The sequence below is a fragment of the Pelophylax lessonae genome (assembly GCF_965119305.1).
Source record: "Pelophylax lessonae genome assembly, chromosome: 1".
In the NCBI taxonomy this organism is placed as follows: Eukaryota; Metazoa; Chordata; class Amphibia; order Anura; family Ranidae; genus Pelophylax; species Pelophylax lessonae.
The window spans coordinates 894,736,580-894,759,613 of NC_138768.1; the positions used below are offsets into that span (position 1 = coordinate 894,736,580).

General features: G+C 50.2%; 3 protein-coding genes across 3 annotated transcripts in view; all 3 read left to right on the top strand.

The window, feature by feature from the left end:
* The window catches only part of LOC309550973 (uncharacterized protein), a gene marked incomplete at both ends in the record, with an annotated part of 360,984 nt that overhangs the window by 240,476 nt on the left and 97,474 nt on the right, over nt 1–23,034 (top strand). The window lies entirely within an intron of this gene.
* TLN1 (talin 1) overlaps nt 1–23,034 on the top strand; it is a 510,560-nt gene that overhangs the window by 203,571 nt on the left and 283,955 nt on the right. The gene's annotated exons all lie outside the window — the stretch shown is intronic.
* Nucleotides 1–23,034, top strand: part of GBA2 (glucosylceramidase beta 2) — a 138,940-nt gene that overhangs the window by 103,288 nt on the left and 12,618 nt on the right. Inside the window, exons 5-8 of the mRNA XM_082266298.1 lie at nt 1,482–1,597; nt 12,052–12,270; nt 21,099–21,338; nt 22,604–22,706. Of these exons, the coding sequence (XP_082122424.1) occupies nt 1,482–1,597; nt 12,052–12,270; nt 21,099–21,338; nt 22,604–22,706 (678 nt within the window). The remainder of the gene's footprint in view (nt 1–1,481; nt 1,598–12,051; nt 12,271–21,098; nt 21,339–22,603; nt 22,707–23,034) is intronic.

The window sequence follows — 23,034 nt, forward strand, 5'->3', positions numbered from 1 at the left end:
ATTTGTTTTCTGCTGCATATTTTTGATAAAAAAAATCGCAATAAGCGTATTTTGATTGGTTTGCGCAAAAGTTATTGCGTTTACTAACTACGGGAAAGATTTTTGTCATTTTTATTTTTTATTTTTTTAATGAGTAATCTGCGTTTTTTTTTTTTGCGGGACTGCGACATTGTGGCGGACAAATCGGACCCTTGACTGACATTTTTGACAATTTTGGGGGACCAATGACATTACTACAGTAATCAGTGCTATAAATATGCACTGTTACTGTAAAAATTACACTGGCAGGGAAGGGGTTAACTTTATTGGTGATCAAGGGGTCAAGTGTGTCCCTAGGGGCGTGATTCTAACTGTCAGGGGGCGTGGCTTGTTAGATCATCACAAAGACATACGATCCTACATAGCAGGATTGCATAGCCTCTGTCATGATCTAAGGGAGAATGACAGACGGCTTTGTTTACATCAGCCGCCTGCCTTTCTCCCTCTCCAGTGGGAGATCGCGAGTGACCGGAGGACATCGAAGCCGCCGGTCACACGCGCGGGGATGTCAGGGAACGAGCGGGGGCGGGAGCGCGCCTCCAGCGGCGCGCGCTCGTCCCCTAGAGGCTCGTGGGCGAGTGACGTACCGGTACGTCACTTTGCCCAGGAGAGGCTGACCGACGCCGTATATACTCGTGCTGCAGTCGGCAAGTGGTTAATGGCTGTGTGTTGAGTTATAAATTTACACTGTTATACAAGCTGTACACTCACTACTTTACATTGTAGCAAAGTCTCATTTCTTCAGTGTTGTCACATGAAAAGATAGAATAAAATGTGAGGGGTGTACTTACTTTTGTGAGATACTGTACATCTAAAAAGGTAAGTATTCCCAGTAGACAGGCCTTTGGGTCCAAAGTTATTGGAGAGCCCATGCTGCCAGTCATCTTGTATTGCAGGGGAAGATGAGTTTAGGTGTTGAAGGGTGGGTAAGGTTCTCCAGGGTTCCGGGGGCATAAGGGGGCTATAGAAGGGTCTTTTTTGTAGAAGTGATGAATGATTTGGGGTGTTCCTCAGACAAGGAGGGGTGACCTGCCACTTTCCTCTTATATTTTACTCTGCACACTGCTAATATAGTCACAGGCTAGATGTTTGGCATCTGTAGAGGAACCAGAAAGCATCATAGATGGTGATATCTGTGTAGATGAGGTCCATTATGGTAACAATCACTTGGGAACGGTTACCGCCAAATGTAAGGAAGACTGCTAACACATGAGGCTTGATGGCCAGTTTATTACACAGGGTTACCTCCTGATCTGCCATGGTGCATTGTGTGTCATGGGACTGCCAGGCCATCGTGAAGTACCCAGTAGTCCGATCAAGAGGGGGTTCCTGCAGGTTGCCTCTCTGTCCTCCCATGCAGTCAGTGAACAATGGGCAGCCATTGGTGGGTTTTACCATGTGACAGCTACTGATGTTTTGGCGTTTTTTTTTTTTTTCTCCAGGCGCTCCTCTTGGTGGCATCGGAGGAGGAACCATAACCCGCAGCTGGTCTGGAGAGTTCTGCCGGTGGCAGCTGAATCCCGGTCTGTACCACTACAAGACGGTGACCGAAAACCAGGTGTGTCCTGCTGTGCCACTCACAGAACCCCAACTAATTTCCGCTCTCAGTGTCCCGTCCTCTGTGTGTCTCCGCTCTCAGTGTCCCGTCCTCTGTGTGTCTCCTCTCAGTGTCCCGTCCTCTGTGTGTCTCCGCTCTCAGTGTCCCGTCCTCTGTGTGTCTCCTCTCAGTGTCCCGTCCTCTGTGTGTCTCCGCTCTCAGTGTCCCGTCCTCTGTGTGTCGCCGCTCTCAGTGTCCAGTCCTCTGTGTGTCGCCGCTCTCAGTGTCCCGTCCTCTGTGTGTCTCTGCTCTCAGTGTCCCGTCCTCTGTGTGTCTCCGCTCTGTGTCCCGTCCTCTGTGTGTCTCTGCTCTCAGTGTCCCGTCCTCTGTGTGTCTCTGCTCTCAGTGTCCCGTCCTCTGTGTGTCGCCGCTCTCAGTGTCCCGTCCTCTGTGTGTCTCCGCTCTCAGTGTCCCGTCCTCTGTGTCTCTCCGCTCTCAGTGTCCCGTCCTCTGTGTGTCTCCTCTCAGTGTCCCGTCCTCTGTGTGTCTCCGCTCTCAGTGTCCCGTCCTCTGTGTGTCTCCGCTCTCAGTGTCCCGTCCTCTGTGTCTCTCCGCTCTCAGTGTCCCGTCCTCTGTGTGTCTCCTCTCAGTGTCCCGTCCTCTGTGTGTCTCCGCTCTCAGTGTCCCGTCCTCTGTGTGTCTCCGCTCTCAGTGTCCCGTCCTCTGTGTCTCTCCGCTCTCAGTGTCCCGTCCTCTGTGTGTCTCCTCTCAGTGTCCCGTCCTCTGTGTGTCTCCGCTCTCAGTGTCCCGTCCTCTGTGTGTCTCTGCTCTCAGTGTCCCGTCCTCTGTGTGTCTCTGCTCTCAGTGTCCCATCCTCTGTGTGTCTCTGCTCTCAGTGTCCCATCCTCTGTGTGTCTCCGCTCTCAGTGTCCCGTCCTCTGTGTGTCTCCGCTCTGTGTCCCGTTCTCTGTGTGTCTCTGCTCTCAGTGTCCCATCCTCTGTGTGTCTCTCCCCTCTGTGTCCCGTCCTCTGTGTGTCTCCGCTCTCAGTGTCCCGTCCTCTGTGTGTCTCTGCTCTCAGTGTCCCGTCCTCTGTGTGTCTCCGCTCTCAGTGTCCCGTCCTCTGTGTGTCTCTGCTCTCAGTGTCCCGTCCTCTGTGTGTCTCCGCTCTCAGTGTCCCGTCCTCTGTGTGTCTCTGCTCTCAGTGTCCCGTCCTCTGTGTGTCTCTGCTCTCAGTGTCCCGTCCTCTGTGTGTCGCCGCTTTCAGTGTCCCGTCCTCTGTGTGTCTCCGCTCTCAGTGTCCCGTCCTCTGTGTGTCTCTGCTCTCAGTGTCCCATCCTCTGTGTGTCTCTGCTCTCAGTGTCCCGTCCTCTGTGTGTCTCCGCTCTCAGTGTCCCGTCCTCTGTGTGTCTCTGCTCTCAGTGTCCCGTCCTCTGTGTGTCTCTGCTCTCAGTGTCCCATCCTCTGTGTGTCTCCGCTCTGTGTCCCGTCCTCTGTGTGTCTCCACTCTCAGTGTCCCGTTCTCTGTGTGTCTCTGCTCTCAGTGTCCCATCCTCTGTGTGTCTCTCCCCTCTGTGTCCCGTCCTCTGTGTCTCTCCCCTCTGTGTCCCGTCCTCTGTGTGTCTCCGCTCTCAGTGTCCCGTCCTCTGTGTGTCTCTGCTCTCAGTGTCCCGTCCTCTGTGTGTTTCCGCTCTCAGTGTCCCATCCTCTGTGTGTCTCTGCTCTCAGTGTCCCGTCTGTTATACCTGAAGGGTTTCACATGTACTGTCACTTTAAGGCTGGCTCCACCCAGGAGTGATGACACAAGGGTCAAGGGGCAGAGTGGCCATCTTTAGACACATGTAGAGATGTATTGATATGCAGAGCTGTCCTGTAATGCTGTACAGTGAGTCCTGAATAAACAACCGTTGTTCCAGACCAGAGTCCTGTGTCTCTCACAACACGGAGAATATAACACTGGTGACGAGGATGGGATTTACAAGGTTACTATCCGTGTGAGAAAGGAAAGGAAGAAAAAAAAAAACTCTGGATTGTCAGGAATACAAACACCCACAGAGCCCAGCAGGAAAATGTCATTGATCGGGACATTAAGTGAATTTGATGGAGAACAGACAACGTGGATTTCTTGGATTGAAAGATTAGAACAATATTTCTGTGCAAATGCCATCCCAGGCGACAGGCAAGTAGCAGTGTTTCTGACAGTGGTTGGTGCTAGGACATATGACACTCTTAGGGATCTCCTTTTCCCTGAAAAACCAGCAACTAAGACTTTGGCAGAGCTCCTGACACTGTTAGGAAATCACTTCCAGCCTAAACCACTAGAGATTGCAGAAAGATTCCGGTTCTATCAGCGGCAGCAGCAGCCGGGTGAAGATATTAAGGCTTATGTGCTCGCCCTTCGCAGACTAGCCTCAACTTGTTCTTTTGGGGAGTATTTACCAACTGCACTGAGGGATAAGTTTGTCATGGGACTGAATAGTGAGTCTAGCCAAAAGAGACTGTTAACAGAGAAAGACCTTACCCTTACAAAGGCAATTGAGATAGCTTCAGTGATGGAAATGGCTGTGAAAGATACAGAAGCTTTGAACCCCAGAGCAGAAGGGAAGAGGTTAAAGAGGAAGCTTTCAGAACAGCAGTCAAGCAAACTGCAGCTAACTGTAAATATAGAACCTCACCAACCAGGACGTCAGCTTGCTACCGTTGTGGGAATACAGACCATGATCACAAAGTCTGCCGGTTTAAGGATCAGCTCTGTCATAATTGTGGAAAGGCAGGCCATCTGAAACGAGTCTGCCGTAGTAAGAAGGTGCGAAATAAACAACCTCTGAACCCCAGGACAAAGGCATATATGGTGGGAAGATATACATCGTCATCTGAATCAGAGGATGAGGAAGTGCTCCACAGATTGGACATACATCATATGCATTCAGCACCCTCAGCAATGACTGTAGAGGTAACCGTGGAAGGAAAGTAACACAGGAGCAGCAGTTTCAGTTATCACCCAGAAACAATGGAGAAAACTTCTGATCCGAACAACTGTCCGTCCAACACCAATCAAACTGCAGACATATTCAAAGCAGATACTCCACCCACTGGGGTACGTGAAAGTACAGGTATCCTACAAGGGTCAGACAAAGAGAATGCCATTATATATCCTAGAACATGGGGGACCCCCTCTTTTTGGGAGAGACTGGATTGCTCACTTTGGCATGCCAGACATCGCCATTAACCCCTGCAACACCGTGACCATCCCATCAGGGGATGAAGAGGGATGGGTGAAGTCCCTGAAACAGCGATTCCCGCAAGTCTTTGATAACCATTTGGGAAAAATAAAGCATGACTGTGTGAGACTCAGGCTGAAACCCAATGCCCAGCCTAGGTTCTTCAAAGCTCGGACGGTACCTTTCGCACTCCGAGCAGGTGTGGAAGCTGAACTAAGCCGGCTGGAGGAACAAGGTGTCATCTCAAAGGTAGAGCACAGCGAGTGGGCATCACCAGTTGTACCAGTAAAGAAAGCGAATGGGGACTTACGCATTTGTGGCGATTTCCGCATGGCACTAAATTCTCAACTGGAGATAGACCAGTATCCCCTACCCAGAGTAGATGACATTTTTGCCTCTCTTGCAGGAGGTCAAAAGTTCACCAAGCTTGATCTCAGGCAAGCTTATTTACAGTTTGAGGTCCACCCTTCGTCCCGCAAGTTTCTAACAATCAACACTCACAAAGGACTGTATGAATACAATCGGATGGTGTTTGGGGTAGCCTCCGCCCCAGCCATTTGGCAACGCAAAATGGATGAGATTTTGGCGGACATTCCTTTCACACAGTGCCTGTTAGATGACATGCTCATCACGGGCCTGACGGACCAGGAACACAAGCGTAACGTGGAGCTTGTGTTGGCCAGACTCCAAGAGCAGGGTCTAAAAGTGAACTTAGCGAAATGCCAATTCATGGTACCTAAATTGGAGTTTTGTGGCCACCTTGTGGATGCAGAGGGTATACACACCACGGAAGCCAAAGTTGATGCTTTAGTAAAAGCTCCAGCCCCGACCAACGTCCAGCAGCTGCGATCATACCTGGGCTTGCTGAACTATTACCACAAATTCCTGCCGGATCTAGCACACACTTTGTTTCCATTAAACAAGCTTTTGGAGAAACACTCCAGATGGAACTGGTCGGCTGCATGCCAACGTGCTTTTGAAGTTTCTAAGCGAAAGCTGTTGGCGTCACGCATGCTCGTGCACTATGACCTCCAAAGGCCTCTCACCTTGGCTTGTGATGCCTCACCCTATGGTCTAGGGGCTGTACTATCTCACGTTTTACCAGATGGGTCAGAGAAACCTGTGGCATTCGCCTCCAGGTCCTTGACAAAAGCAGAAAGCAATTACTCTCACATTGACAAAGAGGCTCTGGCGCTCATATGGGCAATTAAGAAGTTTCATCTTTACCTGTATGGTAGGGAATTCACCATACTGACTGATCATAAACCACTCCTTCAGATCTTTAGCCCTGACAAAGGCATCTCCCAGACGACTGCAGCCCGTCTTCAACGCTATGCCCTATTCTTGGGAGCATATAGCTACAAAATCCAGTATCGCAGCCATGATGCCAACGCTAATGCAGACGCCATGTCCCGTCTGACAAGGACATTAACAGACTCTTCTCCACCTGTCAAGAGTTGTCGTTACACTAGCCTGTCCTTTCTGTCTTCCGGGGAAGTAGCAGCCCATACAGCCAAGGATACCTTCCTTAAGACAATACTCTCCTGGGTACGTTACGGTTGGCCTGCAACTGTCACACAGGATTATGAGCCTTACTTCCGTAGGCGTCTGGAATTAACTGTGTCTGGCAACTGTGTTTTATGGGGAGACCGAGTGATCGTTCCACAGACCCTCCGGAGACACATTCTGGAATTGCTACATACTGGTCATCCCGGGGGCACACGTATGAAACAAAAGGCCCGAGGCTATGTGTGGTGGCCAAACCTCGACTCCGATATCACGACATATGTGAATGCGTGTGCTGGATGTGCACAAACTGCGAGAGACCCTCCTCGAGGGTGCGTCCAGCCCTGGACTTGGCCCACGGTTCCCTGGTTTCGCCTACACTTGGACTTTGCAGGCCCGATCAGAGGACACACCTTTTTGATCATTATTGATGCCCATTCAAAGTGGCCTGAGGTCGTTCCTGTTACTCAGCCAACGACTAAGGCGACGATTTCCATACTGTTACATCTCGCTGCTACGTTTGGATACCCCAGAGAAATTGTCACAGACAACGGTGCACAATTCACAAGCCAGGAGTTTCAGGGTTTCCTGACTGCCCACAACATCAAACACAAGTTGACCGCACCTTACCACCCGGCTACAAATGGTCAAGCAGAAAGGTTTGTACAGACCTTCAAACGCTATTTCAAAGCTACTGTGGCTACAAGTAAACAACAGTCCCTGTCACCCCAGCAGCTGGACTCCTTCCTTTCTGCTTACAGAACCACACCACATGCAACCACTGGGAAAACTCCAGCTGAACTTCTTTTGGGTCGGCAGCCATGGACTGTTTTGGATATGCTCCGCCCTCAAACGGTCCAGGAACATGTACGGCAGTCCCAAGACAAGAGGGTCGAACACGACGAGATTCCCCGGTTTACAACCCAGCAAAAGGTATGGGCCCGATCTTATGGCGCTTCCAACACTCGTTGGCTTCCTGCTATCGTCGCAGAGACTTTGGGACCCAAAATGTATAGGGTCTGCCTGGAAGATGGTTCCATTTGCAGAAGGCATGTGGACCAATTGCGTTCTCGTTCTCAGCTGCCCGAATCCCTGACATCGGCTGCACCTCCAGTGTCTCAAGGATCTGCTCCTACCGGATCAGGAGGCATTGAGACTGATGCTTGGGGAGACTCTGAACTTTTGAACTCAGCTCCAACAGAGCCCTCCAGCCCTGGTCCAGAGGTCTGCTCACCCTCTGAGCTAGGGAATCCCCTCTTGGCCCCGCCGGTGTCCATTCCGGCCAGCCCTGCTTCCTCCAGCCCCGAGTCGCTGGGTGCCCGTCCTCAACGACACTGTCGCCCTCCTGACCGGTTTCAAATGCAAGACCGGTTACGAGACTTTCGACGGGCCCGCCGAAAGTGATCCGCTGCCATTTTCCCCCCGGAGCTTCCCTGGAAGTTGTTCTCACATCCGGACGTGGAAGAAACCATGTAAATCTCCTGAGTTGGAGGACTGTATTGGACAATTATGAGTTACTGTTTTATGCCTGTTCTTGTTTTGTTGTTTTTTTTTTTGTTTTTTGTTTTTTTTTTTTAGGTATGGATGGAAGGTGTTATACCTGAAGGGTTTCACATGTACTGTCACTTTAAGGCTGGCTCCACCCAGGAGTGATGACACAAGGGTCAAGGGGCAGAGTGGCCATCTTTAGACACATGTAGAGATGTATTGATATGCAGAGCTGTCCTGTAATGCTGTACAGTGAGTCCTGAATAAACAACCGTTGTTCCAGATCAGAGTCCTGTGTCTCTCACAACACGGAGAATATAACACCGTCCTCTGTGTGTCTCTGCTCTCAGTGTCCCGTCCTCTGTGTGTCGCCGCTCTCAGTGTCCCGTCCTCTGTGTGTCGCCGCTCTCAGTGTCCCGTCCTCTGTGTGTCTCTGCTCTGTGTCCCGTCCTCTGTGTGTCTCTGCTCTCAGTGTCCCGTCCTCTGTGTGTCTCTGCTCTCAGTGTCCCTTCCTCTGTGTGTCTCCGCTCTCAGTGTCCCATCCTCTGTGTGTCTCCTCTCAGTGTCCCGTCCTCTGTGTGTCTCCGCTCTCAGTGTCCCGTCCTCTGTGTGTCTCCGCTCTCAGTGTCCCGTCCTCTGTGTGTCTCCTCTCAGTGTCCCGTCCTCTGTGTGTCTCTGCTCTCAGTGTCCCGTCCTCTGTGTGTTTCTGCTCTCAGTGTCCCATCCTCTGTGTGTCTCCGCTCTCAGTGTCCCGTCCTCTGTGTGTCTCTGCTCTCAGTGTCCCGTCCTCTGTGTGTCTCCGCTCTCAGTGTCCCATCCTCTGTGTGTCTCCGCTCTCAGTGTCCCATCCTCTGTGTGTCTCTGCTCTCAGTGTCCCGTCCTCTGTGTGTCTCCGCTCTGTGTCCCATCCTCTGTGTGTCTCCGCTCTCAGTGTCCCATCCTCTGTGTGTCTCCGCTCTCAGTGTCCCGTCCTCTGTGTGTCTCTGCTCTCAGTGTCCCATCCTCTGTGTGTCTCCGCTCTCAGTGTCCCGTCCTCTGTGTGTCTCCGCTCTGTGTCCCGTTCTCTGTGTGTCTCTGCTCTCAGTGTCCCGTCCTCTGTGTGTCTCTGCTCTCAGTGTCCCGTCCTCTGTGTGTCTCCGCTCTCAGTGTCCCGTCCTCTGTGTGTCTCTGCTCTCAGTGTCCCGTCCTCTGTGTGTCTCCGCTCTCAGTGTCCCGTCCTCTGTGTGTCTCTGCTCTCAGTGTCCCGTCCTCTGTGTGTCTCTGCTCTCAGTGTCCCGTCCTCTGTGTGTCGCCGCTTTCAGTGTCCCGTCCTCTGTGTGTCTCTGCTCTCAGTGTCCCATCCTCTGTGTGTCTCCGCTCTGTGTCCCGTCCTCTGTGTGTCTCCGCTCTCAGTGTCCCGTTCTCTGTGTGTCTCTGCTCTCAGTTTCCCATCCTCTGTGTGTCTCTCCCCTCTGTGTCCCGTCCTCTGTGTCTCTCCCCTCTGTGTCCCGTCCTCTGTGTGTCTCCGCTCTCAGTGTCCCGTCCTCTGTGTGTCTCTGCTCTCAGTGTCCCGTCCTCTGTGTGTTTCCGCTCTCAGTGTCCCATCCTCTGTGTGTCTCTGCTCTCAGTGTCCCGTCCTCTGTGTGTCTCTGCTCTCAGTGTCCCGTCCTCTGTGTGTCTCCGCTCTCAGTGTCCCGTCCTCTGTGTGTCTCCGCTCTCAGTGTCCCGTCCTCTGTGTGTCTCTGCTCTCAGTGTCCCGTCCTCTGTGTGTCTCTGCTCTCAGTGTCCCGTCCTCTGTGTGTCGCCGCTCTCAGTGTCCCGTCCTCTGTGTGTCGCCGCTCTCAGTGTCCCGTCCTCTGTGTGTCTCTGCTCTGTGTCCCGTCCTCTGTGTGTCTCTGCTCTCAGTGTCCCGTCCTCTGTGTGTCTCTGCTCTCAGTGTCCCTTCCTCTGTGTGTCTCCGCTCTCAGTGTCCCATCCTCTGTGTGTCTCCTCTCAGTGTCCCGTCCTCTGTGTGTCTCCGCTCTCAGTGTCCCGTCCTCTGTGTGTCTCCGCTCTCAGTGTCCCGTCCTCTGTGTGTCTCTGCTCTCAGTGTCCCGTCCTCTGTGTGTTTCTGCTCTCAGTGTCCCATCCTCTGTGTGTCTCCGCTCTCAGTGTCCCGTCCTCTGTGTGTCTCTGCTCTCAGTGTCCCGTCCTCTGTGTGTCTCCGCTCTCAGTGTCCCATCCTCTGTGTGTCTCCGCTCTCAGTGTCCCATCCTCTGTGTGTCTCTGCTCTCAGTGTCCCGTCCTCTGTGTGTCTCCGCTCTGTGTCCCATCCTCTGTGTGTCTCCGCTCTCAGTGTCCCATCCTCTGTGTGTCTCCGCTCTCAGTGTCCCGTCCTCTGTGTGTCTCCGCTCTCAGTGTCCCATCCTCTGTGTGTCTCCGCTCTCAGTGTCCCGTCCTCTGTGTGTCTCTGCTCTCAGTGTCCCGTCCTCTGTGTGTCGCCGCTCTCAGTGTCCCGTCCTCTGTGTGTCTCCGCTCTCAGTGTCCCGTCCTCTGTGTGTCTCCGCTCTCAGTGTCCCATCCTCTGTGTGTCTCCGCTCTCAGTGTCCCGTCCTCTGTGTGTCTCCGCTCTCAGTGTCCCGTCCTCTGTGTGTCTCCGCTCTCAGTGTCCCATCCTCTGTGTGTCTCCGCTCTCAGTGTCCCGTCCTCTGTGTGTCTCCGCTCTCAGTGTCCCGTCCTCTTGTGTGTCTCCGCTTTCAGTGTCCTGTCCTCTGTGTCCTTTCTCCCTCTCTGTCCCCTCTCTTTCTGTGTGTTCTCTCTCTGTGTCCTGGCTCTGAATGTCTTTCTGTTTTCTCTCGGTGTCCCCTCTCTCGGGGTCCTCTTTCTCTTTCTGTGTCCTCTCTCTCTCTCAGTATCCTCTCTCTGTGTCCTCTTTCTCATTGTCTCTCTCTCTCTCTTTCCTCTCTCTCTCTCTCTCTCTCTCCCCTCTCTCTCGCCTTCTCTCCCCTCTCTCTCGCCTTCTCTCCCCTCTCTCTCGCCTTCTCTCCCCCCCTCTCTCGCGCTCTCTGTCCCCTCTCTCTCTCGGTGTCCCTCCTCTCTCTCTGTCCCTCCTCTCTCTCTCTCTCCTCTCTCTCTCTCTCTCTCTCTCTCTCTCGGGGTCCCACCTCTCTCGCTCGGTGCGTGTCTTCTCTCTCGCTCGGTGCGTGTCTTCTCTCTCTCGCTCGGTGCGTGTTTTCTCTCCCGCTCGGTGCGTGTTTTCTCTCTCGCTCGGTGCGTGTCTTCTCTCTCTCGCTCAGTGCGTGTCTTCTCTCTCGCTCGGTGCGTGTCCTCTCTCTCGCTCGGTGCGTGTCCTCTCTCTCGCTCGGTGCATGTCCTCTCTCTCGCTCGGTGCATGTCCTCTCTTTCGCTCGGTGCATGTCCTCTCTTTCGCTCGGTGCATGTCCTCTCTTTCGCTCGGTGCATGTCCTCTCTTTCGCTCGGTGCGTGTCTTCTCTCTCGCTCGGTGCGTGTCTTTTCTCTCGCTCGCTCGGTGCGTGTCTTTTCTCTCGCTCGCTCGGTGCGTGTCTTTTCTCTCGCTCGCTCGGTGCGTGTCTTTTCGCTCGCTCGGTGCGTGTCTTTTCGCTCGCTCGGTGCGTGTCTTTTCTCTCGCTCGCTCGGTGCGTGTCTTTTCGCTCGCTCGGTGCGTGTCTTTTCTCTCGCTCGGTGCGTGTCTTTTCGCTCGCTCGGTGCGTGTCTTTTCGCTCGCTCGGTGCGTGTCTTTTCTCTCGCTCGGTGCGTGTCTTTTCGCTCGCTCGGTGCGTGTCTTTTCTCTCGCTCGGTGCGTGTCTTTTCGCTCGCTCGGTGCGTGTCTTTTCTCTCGCTCGCTCGGTGCGTGTCTTTTCTCTCGCTCGGTGCGTGTCTTTTCTCTCGCTCGGTGCGTGTCTTTTCGCTCGCTCGGTGCGTGTCTTTTCTCTCGCTCGGTGCGTGTCTTTTCTCTCGCTCGGTGCGTGTCTTCTCGCTCGCTCGGTGAGTGTCCTCTCTCTTTCTGTCCCCCCTCTGCCTCTCTCTCTTTCTGTCCCCCCTCTGTCTCTCTCTCTCTCCTTCTGTCCCCCCTCTGCCTCTCTCTCTTTCTGTCCCCCCTCTGTCTCTCTCTCTCTCTCTCTCTCTCTCCTTCTGTCCCCCCTCTGTCTCTCTCTCTTTCTGTCATCCCTCTCTCTCTCTCTCTCTGTCCTGTCTCTCTCAGCCTGTCCTCTCTCTGCCTGTCCTCTCTGTCTGTCCTTTCTCTTTGTCCCCGCTCTGACTGTCTCTTGCTGTTTTCTCTCAGTTCACAGTGTGTGTCCGGCGTCGTGGTGAAACCGTCTACCAGCAAGTCTTATCATTGGAGCGCCCACACACCCTGCAGGGCTGGAACTGGGGCTACTGCGGCAACCAGGCCTTTTATCACGCCTCTTACCCCCGAGCCTGGACTGTCTACCATCTACCGGGACAGAACATCACCCTGACCTGCCGACAGGTCTCCCCCATCATCCCACATGACTATAAGGTAGGTGACCCCCCCCCCCACCTCATTTCCCAATACGCCCTTCCTGTGTCTGTCTGGGATGTGCTGTACTTTATTCTTCTACCTCCCCCCCCCACCCCCAACTACTGTCCTCAGCTGTACTCTATAACCCCCTCCTTCTTAGATTTGCTGTACCAACTCCCCCCAACTGTGCAATTTCCCCCCCCCCCAGGCTTTTGTGTAATAACTCCCTGCCCCCCTGGCACCACCATCTTTGGTTACCCTCTATTGTTCCCCCACCTTGGCTTCTTTGTACCACCGATTTGGTTACCACCTGTTGTTGATCCTCCCCGGGCTCCCCTGTACCACTCCCTTTGGTTACACTCTATTGTCCCCCTGGCTCCCCTGTACCACTCCCTTTGGTTACCCTCTATTGTCCCCCTGGCTCCCCTGTACCACCCCTTTTGGTTACCCTCTATTGTCCCCCTGGCTCCCCTGTACCACCCCCTTTGGTTACCCTCTATTGTCCCCCTGGGCTCCTCTGTAACACCCCCTTTGGTTACCCTCTATAATCCCCCTGGCTCCTCTGTACCACCACCTTTGGTTACCCTCTATTGTCCCCCTGGCTCCTCTGTACCACCACCTTTGGTTACCCTCTATTGTCCCCCTGGCTCCCCTGTACCACCACCTTTGGTTACCCTCTATTGTCCCCCTGGCTCCTCTGTACCACCACCTTTGGTTACCCTCTATTGTCCCCCTGGCTCCCCTGTACCACCACCTTTGGTTACCCTCTATTGTCCCCCTGGCTCCTCTGTACCACCACCTTTGGTTACCCTCTATTGTCCCCCAGGCTCCCCTGTACCACCACCTTTGGTTACCCTCTATTGTCCCCCAGGCTCCCCTGCACCACCATCTTTGTTTCCTCTATTGTCCCCCTGGCTCCTCTGTACCACCACCTTTGGTTACCCTCTATTGTCCCCCTGGCTCCTCTGTACCACCACCTTTGGTTACCCTCTATTGTCCCCCTGGGCTCCTCTGTACCACCCCCTTTGGTTACCCTCTATTGTCCCCCAGGCTCCCCTGTACCACCACCTTTAATTACCCTCTATTGTCCCCCAGGCTCCCCTGTACCACCACCTTGGTTTCCTCTATTGTCCCCCTGGCTCCTCTGTACTACCACCTTTGATTACCCTCTATTGCCCCCCAGGCTCCCCTGTACCACCACCTTTGATTACCCTCTATTGCCCCCCCAGGCTCCCCTGTACCACCACCTTTGATTACCCTCTATTGTCCCCCTGGCTCCTCTGTGCCACCCCTGGTTTCCCTTTCCATGTTTCTCCCCCCCCATAGCATACAGAGCAGGTCATGGTGTTTGTAGTAATAACGTACGAGGCGTGATTCCCGATGATGTTCGCTGTGTCTCGGCTGGTTCAAAGTCTTGGTATTTATAGCGGATAATTGTCATCTGTAACAAAACTATAAACAGTAGATAATATTTAACTATGAAAATCTTAAACCCCCCTCCCCTCCCCCTACACATAGTGATCCCCCTCCCTACCCTCTGATGGTGCCATCTTCCACCGCCTGCAGTCATGTTTCTCTCCGGCCCAAGAGTCTCTTCCGTCCGCTCAGCTCTCTCGGGTGTGACCGGATCTTCTCATTTATCAGCTACAATCCTGCAGGACTTTATGACCCAAATCACCCGGTTATCTGCTGGCCACATGGGACCACAGGCCTGCTTGTGCATCCTTTGCTGCAGTTTTTATTGGACTTTCCCGCGGCCTTCCAGCCGTCACCGCCAGAGACCATGTCTGGCTTGGTTGGGGGGCCTGTGGAACCCAGCTCACCTTATAGCGGTTGAGAAATCCCTGTCTCTGCCCCCTAGTCTCCCCTTATTTGTAAGTCACCATGTGTCTATTATGGGCACAGGGTGGCCAAGTAAATGATGGACTTCATGGACACAGAATATGGTTTGGATTACTTCAAATGGGACAGTAATATTTATCAATCAGATATCTCAAGAACTATGTGAAGACTATTCCTGGTCTGTTTGATTCTGAACCTGTTCATTGAAAGAGATAATCACATTGGCCTCTGTTCCGTGTTCTTCAATGTCAGAGACGGACAGTCTGTCACTGGTGGTCTCTTCCTATTGTCTGTGTATTGAGGAGTGATGTGTTACACTTAAGATAATGTGTATTGTACTTCATGAGCTCGATGATGGCAAGTCTGCTAGTTAATTAGCACAAGTTAATTAAATAACTGTCATCTATTAGTTGCTAGTGGGAAAGTAGAATACTGTTTGTGTTGGTTGTTCCTTAGTTATGTTAATTATATTTTTGTACACAATTTCATCTGCATATGATAATGTAATCAGGCACCTGACCTGGTGGGATATTTATTGGGTGTGAGTTTGTTCAATAAATGTTCCAGATTTTATACAAGCTTGTGACGGACTCTGGACACCCCAACTGGGTATTTCCACAAAGAAGCTGCTTCCGAAGCTCTGGAACCCGAGATCCGTGAATCTGGCTATAGTTACCCCAAGAACTAGACAGTACATTTTTTGGAGGAAACCAGAAAATAAACTGTTTGTTCACACACAGGGACACAGAGATATACACTGTTGGACAACCCCCCTCCCCCTTAAGAGCCAAACCACATACACATATACATCCCATAATAGGTTGATCTTAAAGCAGACAGAAACAATAGAACAATAGGATACAGGCACTTACCAATAACAAACCCCACCCACCTCACTATCTAGCAAGGGTCTATGAGAGACTCCAACAATATTCTAGCAATCTGAAAAGTCAAACCGTTCATCTTCATATATTTCCTGAGGGACATTGTCCAGAAATATTATTGTCCCAAGTGAAAGAGCCCCTTCATTCTTTCAACACAAACCACACATATAGAACCCAGGATAACTGGGGTAACAGGAAATGCTGAGTCCGGTGTGGTTGTACAGCGAGTTTGATTGGTGCAGACCCGACTGGGGTTCTTGGTCACCCTGTGCTCCTAATAGACAAAGAATGATTTACACATAAGAGGGGCCGTGGAAGATGGACAAGGAGTTTCCCAACCTCTCTAAGGTAATCTGGGTTCCACAAGCCCCCTACCCAAAGTGACTCCTGTCACAAAGCTATTCTCAGCCAGTTTTGTATGGGGGGGGCAGCTAGAATACCTGATACCTATGTTCAAGACTAAAGGAAGCGGTATTCGGTATTCTGACAGAAGCCCCCTAGCACCTTGTGGGGTCGCGGTTCTATTACAGTCTCCTACCTGTAGACACGCGTAGAGCGATTCGGTGAGAGTGCAAAAAAACCGTAGGGTGCGAACACCTCACATATTGCCCCAAACAAATGTATTGAATCCACTAAGACAAGCAGATAAAAACAGCGAGCATGTAGCTGATCTACTTTAGCTGAACACGCTGAAACCTGTCCTGGGACCGAATGATTGGAAGGCTGACGCGTTGTGGCGGACATACCCCCTTCCTCAGTACCTCTACCCTCTTCCTCAGTAGCTCTGATGAAGGGAGTATGTGACCTTGAAATGCCTCAACCTTCCACTCATTTGGTCCCAGGATGGGTTTCAGCCATCCATTATCACTATTATTAGGGATGTTTCTGGTGGCAGGAGCACTTATCATCCTCAGTGGTCGAAGGAGCAACCTGCTAAGTTTTCTCCCTCTCTGACTGTTGAGAAGAGTTCCCTGCATTTCTTCACTCCATTCCCTTGACCTCCTTGTGGAGACCTTCGAAGTCTGCCAAATCCTCAGGTAAGCCTTCCTCGTCATGAACGTGCGCTCGCCACTTTTCCAGAGCAGGGGGGGGACGTTTGGTAACTTTTGCGAACACTTGGGCATCTCCAAACCTAGGGTTCAGGAGTAGGTATCCTAAGGCTATGAACTTCCCTTCCCCCCCTCCCCTCCTCAATATCTCGCCTTGTTTTATCACAGTGACATCATAGTTTACATTTTCGGGGTTGTTTTCAAGATGTGCAGAGAGGGGTTTGAGTAAGCACTGAATTTGGCAAAAAAAAGAAAAAAAAAATCCGATGATAGTACACGTCCCCTGAAAAGAAGTGTATTCTACACCAATATCGTTAGGGAGAAATACCAGGGAGAGGGTAATAATTTGTTTTATTTTGCCATTGGTGGGCACCATCCCTTCCACAATATGTTATAACCAACCAGTGTAATAGGGGTGCCTCATTTGGGGCTATTTGGTCCATTAAACACGAAATGCGTCAACACTGACCAACTTTCATGCCATGTACATGACAATTGTCCGAGCAAATGACTCCTTTAATAATGAGTACTACATGTGTTTAAAGCAGTCTCCATATAGGGGATTTTTTAATATGATGGACTAAACCATTTAGAATTTTTAATGGTGTGGTGAGTGGTGTCACCTTTGAAGGAAGATAGTGGGCTCAGCCATACAGTCTGTTTACAATGACATTCCTATAGCACATTGGGTCAGTTAGGTCTAAGCCGTACTTATGTCTTTCTGTGGACCCTTACCTGGGTTCTTGGGGCTTTCTTCTACAAACCCAATTCCAAAAAAGTTAGAACACTGTACAAATTCTGAGTAAAAAAGGAATGGACTAATTTACAAATCTCATAAACTTATATTTTATTCACAATATAATATAGATAACATATCAAATGTTGAAAGTGAGACATTTTGAAATGTCATGCCAAATATTGGCTCATTTTGGATTTCATGAGAGCTACACATTCCAAAAAAGTTGGGACAGGTAGCAAAAAGAGGCCGAAAAAGTTAAATGTACATATAAGGAACAGCTGGAGATCCAATTTGCAACTTATTCGGTCAATTGGCAACATGATTGGGTAGAAAAAGAGCCTCTCAGAGTGGCCGTGTCTCTCGGAAGTCAAGATGGGCCGACGATCACCAATTGCCCCTAATTCTGCGGCGAAAAATAGTGGCGCAATATCAGAAAGGAGTTTCTCAGAGAAAAATTGCAAAGAGTTTGAAGTTCTCATCATCTACAGTGCATAATATCATCCAAATATTCAGAGAATCCGGAACAATCTCTGTGTGTAAGGGTCAAGGCCGGAAAACCATACTGGATGGCGGTGATCTTCGGGGCCCTTAGACGGCACTGCATCACATACAGCAATGCTACTGTAATGGAAATCATAACATGGGCTCAGGAATACTTCCAGAAAACATTGTCGGTGAACACAATCCACCGTGCCATTCACCGCTGCCGGCTAAAACTCTGTAGGCCAAAAAAGAAGCCAAATCTAAACATGATCCAGAAGCGCAGGCGTTTCCTCTGGGCCAAGGCTCATTTATAATGGTCTGTGGCAAAGTGGAAAACTGTTCTGTGGTCAGACGAATCAAAATTTGAAGTTCTTTTTGGAAAACTGGGACGCCATGTCATCCGGACTAAAGAGGACAAGGACAACCCAAGTTGTTCTCAGCGTTCAGTTCAGAAGCCGGCATCTCTGATGGTATGGGGTTACATTAGTGCGTGTGGCATGGGCAGCTTACACATCTGGAAAGGCACCATCAATGCTGAAAGGTATATCCAAGTTCTAGAACAACATATCCTCCCATCCAGACGTCGTCTCTTTCAGGGAAGACCTTTCATTTTCCAGCATGACAATGCCAGACCACATACTGCATCAATTACATCATCATGGCTGCGTAGAAGAAGGATCCGGGTACTGAAATGGCCAGCCTGCAGTCCAGATCTTTCACCCATAGAAAACATTTGGCGCATCATAAAGAGAAAGATGTGACAAAGAAGACCTAAGACAGAAGCAACTAGAAGCCTGTATTAGACAAGAATGGGACAAAATTCCTATTCCTAAACTTCAGCACCTTCTCCTCAGTCCCCAGATGTTTGCAGACTGTTATAAAAAGAAGAGGGGAGGCCACACAGTGCTAAACATGGCCTTGTCCCAACTTTTCTGAGATGTGTTGATGCCATGAAATTTAAAATCCACTTATTTTCCCCTTAAAATGATACATTTTCTCAGTTTAAACATTTGATGTCATCTATGTTGTATTCTGAATAAAATATTGAAATTTGAAACTTCCACATCATTGCATTCTGTTTTTATTCACAATTTGTACAGCGTCCCAACTATTTTGGAATTGGGTTTGTACATTAGTGAGCCACAATCAAGGAAATATCTCCATCGCACCTCCAACCTTTCTGTGTCACCACACATATCCACAGATCTCTGTGGAGCTGAATCTGTTGTTCCTTCATTGATAAAAGCTGAGAAGCCTTCAATCCACAACGTCTATTATACTTGGAAGGCTTATTTGACTTGGTGAGTTTCGAGGCTTCCATCCCCAGGCTCTCCTTCCTGCAGCTGGATCTGGACCAGCGTTTGGCTTTCTTCAGTATCAGAGGTCAGGTTTCTTTTCTGTTTAGGAGACCATTGACCTGTAACGCTGATTAACACCTTTGTACAGGCGGTCTCTGATGTGGCCCCCTCTGTCCATTCCCCTCTCGCTTTGTGGGATCTGAATCTGGTTCTTTCTGTGCTTCTGAACCCTTTAGAAGACATTCCATTCTCTTTTATCATCCACAAGGTGGCATTCCTTGTAGCCATCACCTCTGCAAGACAGGTGTTTGAACTGGTGGCTTTCCTGTAAGAACCCCCCTTTCTGGTTCTTCATAGTAACAAGGTTGTTTTGAGGCCCAGGAGGTATTCTTGCCGAAGGTAATTTGTGTCTTTCATCTAAGCCAGGACATCATTACATAGTTCTTCTATAGTTCTTCTATAGTTCCATCTATCTGGCTGCAGTTCACTCAAAGGAAATTTCCTTCCATTATCTGGATGTAGTTCATGTAGTGCAGAAAAACAGATTCTCTTTTTGTCACCCTGGATGGACTCTAAGTGTTTCTTTAGCTTCTTCCATCTGTAGGTAGCTCAGGCAGACCATCATCAAAGCTTATGGCCTCAAGGACCGGGTTCTATTCTCCTGTCATGGCACCCACTGCTAGATATGTAAGGCAAAGACCATCATCGAGGCTTATGTTCTCCGAGACTGGGTTCCACTCTCCTGTCAAGGCGCCCTCTATTAGATATGTAAGGCTGATCATCATCGAAGCTTATGGCCTCGAGGACCAAATTCCACTCTCCTGTCATGGCACCTGCTGCTAGATATGTAAGGCTGATCATCATCGAAGCTTATGGCCTCGAGGACCAAATTCCACTCTCCTGTCATGGCACCTGCTGCTAGATATGTAAGGCTGATCATCATCGAAGCTTATGGCCTCGAGGACCAAATTCCACTCTCCTCTCATGGCACCTGCTGCTAGATATGTAAGGCTGATCATCATCGAAGCTTATGGCCTCGAGGACTGGGTTCCGCTCTCCTGTCAACACGTCCTCTACTAGATCTGTAAGGCAGACGATCGTTAAAAGTTTGTCTTGAGGACCGGGTTCCACTATCCGCTCAAGGCGCACTCTACTAGATCTGAGGACACCTGTCGGGCTTTTCATCATCAGGCAACTGTTTCCCAGATTTGCAAGTCTGCTAGCTGGTTGTCTTTTAACATGTTCTCTATGTTCTACCAGTTTCAGACTTACCTGATACCAACTGTGGGTGTAAGCTCCCTCAAGCAACTCTTGGAGCCCCTGGCAGTCCCCAGTTCTCTAATTTCTTGGGCCCGTTAACACGCATTTGCAGTGTTTCCCACCTCCCAGTTTTACTGCTTTTGGATGTCCTGAAGGTTAAAGACTTCCTGTGTCCCTCATGGACTAGAGAGAGAATTTGTTTTTTTTTTTACTCCCTGTAACAGACTTTTCCTGTAGTCCTTTGAGCAGCTGGAGCCCTGGAAGGCCGTACAATCACCAGTAACAAAATGTTCTATCAAAATTTTGACTTTGGAAGCAGCTTACAAGGTAGTACTGTGCTAGTACTTTGTGGTATCCAGAACTGCACACACGGTACCTTCCTATCCAAAGATAGGTTTCCGAAGAAGTCCTACTGACTGCACTGCCATTTTTATAGGCGGTTTGTTTGGGAGTATGGTCGCCTATGGGAGACGTGGGACTTTTATGAGAGCCACCTTATTGGGTGTTTTCAGCTCAGACTTCCCTCTTCATCATGCTCCTTTTCTCCGTTCTCTTACATCCTCTGACAGTCGCCGCCCACTCATACAGTCTTCACTACTGGGTATTGGTCTTATCCAAAGAAGTAAGCTAGGCAGAAGATTTTGTTAGAAACGTTCGCAAAACTTTGCATAGACACACCTACAGGGGGCTGTCCCTCTGGTCCAATACCCCCTGCTAGCAGCATTCCCAACTCAGTTTGGTAGAAAGCAGTATATAGGTCCATAAACCCCAAAAGAGGGGCGGGAGCGGCGACTGTCAGAGGACTCAGAGAAAATAATTTTACGGTTAGTTCTTACAAAAATTCTATTTTCTCTTGCGTCCTCTGACAGTCGCCGCCCACTCATACAGTCTTCACTACTGGGACGTCCCAAAGCAGTGTAGACATGAGGGGTGGGAAACGTAACCGTCTCAAAGGCAACGCAGCACCCAGGTCAGAGAAAAGAACCTTATCTGAACCAGAAAGGTAACACTCTGGGTAACAGGAAAGCTCAACAGGAGCAACAAACCCAGGAAAGCAAAATAACCAAGGGGGAAAACAACCCCAACAGGAGGGGACCAGCTAAAAAATTTTAAAATAATTTTACGGTAAGTTCTTACAAAATTTCTATTTTTCTAATCTTCATAAGCAGATACTATACTGTTTATGGGTTTAGTGCATGCTATTATGTTATTAGAAACTGCAGGAGAGTTTTGCTGTAGAGCGGAGTTCTTACTTAACCTTTCCAATTATGTAACATCTCCTCTTCTTTAGGACTCTTCACTGCCGCTGGCCATTTTTGTTTGGGATGTAGAGAATTCTGGCGATGAGGAGGCTGAAGTGACCATCATGTTCACCATGAGGAATGGAAGCGGCACCAAGACGGACAAGGCTGGAGGCCATTGGAATGAGCCATTCCATCTCAGCAGAGAGGGGGAGGCAGTGTCTGGTGTGCTGCTTCATCACTGTACCGCCGTCAATGCATTCACTCTGGGCATAGCCGTACGAGAGAGGGTAAGTGAGGGGAGGAATCGCATGACGAGGGTCATTATCAAAGTCCATAACGGTACCAAAGAGGGTAGTTGGTTGATATCACATGATGAGGGTCATTATCAAGGTCCATTGCCGTATGAAAGAGGGTAAGCAGGAGGAATCATATGATGAGGGTCATTAATCAGGGTCCATAGCCATACGATAGAGGGTAAGCAGGAGGGATCAAAGGATGAGGGTCATTATCAAGATCCATATGTTACAAGAGGGGTTAGGTGGGGGAAGAATTGCATGAAGAGGGTTATTATCAAGGACCATAGCCATACAAAAGAGGATAAGCAGGAAGGATCAAGGGATGAGTGTCATTATCAAGATCCATATGTTACAAGAGGGGTTAGGTGAGGGGAGGATTCTCATGGCGAGGGTCATTATCAAGGTCCATAACTGTACGAAAGAGGATAAGTGGGAGGGATCACATGATGAGGGTCATTTTCAAGGTCCATAGCCATTCAAAAGAGGGTAAGTGGGAAGGATCATTATACAAGTGAGTTCTACTTGGGAGAAATCACATGATGGGGGACAGAGCTCATTGGTGGCATCCGTCAAATCAGTGGGCTCAGTGGCCTCACATTTACCAGTCAGATCAGAGGCATCATTGGTGGCATCTCTATAGGTGGTCAAATGAGGAGGCTTATTGGTGGCATCACATTGGTCGGTTGCATGAGGGGGTTACTGCTAGCGGCACAATTAAACGGTCTGATGGGGGTTTCATTGGTGGCTTCACAATAACCAATTTAATCAGTGGTCTTATTGCTGGTGTCACATTGGGCGGCCGGATCATGCGGCTCATTGGTTGCATCACATTGGATGGTTGGATGAGGGACTTTATTGGTGGCATCACTTTGGGATTTTGGATCAGGGGGCTGATTGGTGGAGTCACATTGGGTGATCAGATCAGGGGAGTCATTGGTGGGGTCACATTGGTTGACCAGATCAGGGGGTTTATTGGTGGAGTCGCATTGGGCAATCAGATCAGGGGGGTCATTGGTTGGGTCACATTTAGCGATCAGATCAGGGGGTTTATGGGTGGAGTCGCATTGGGCAATCAGATCAGTGGGGTCATTGGTGGATTCACATTGGGCGATCAGATCAGGGGGGTCATTGGTTGGGTCACATTTAGCGATCAGGTCAGTGGGGTCAATGGTGGATTCACATTGGGCAATCAGATCGGGGGGGGGGGGTCATTGGTGGAGTCGCATTGGGTGATCAGTTGTGTGCTTCTCCCCCAGCCAGGGATACACGTGTCCCACTGTACGGAGTTTGACCCCAATGGGATGGGACAGGACATTTGGAAAGACTTGCTGGAAGACGGACGTTTGAACTCAACTCCTAGTAAGTGTTGGGATCACAAAGTGTACCTGTCTACTCATGTGGTTCTCATCAGTGCTGCATCCACCAATCAGGGAACAGATCTCTGTACACATTGCAGTAGCAGATACAATGAGCTCTCCACTAAAGCTGGACACCTCCTGGGACACACAAGGAAAGGGTTCATCTTTCGGGACACACAAGGAAAAGGGTTCACGCAAGTCCTGAAGGTCTTCTTCCTGTTTTCTTTTCCCAGTTGTATAATAGGGGTCACCAAAAGGGATCGGTACCTACCATCCGAATATTAAAGATCATTCTGGTGCATCCTGGGAACCCCCAGACACACACAGAA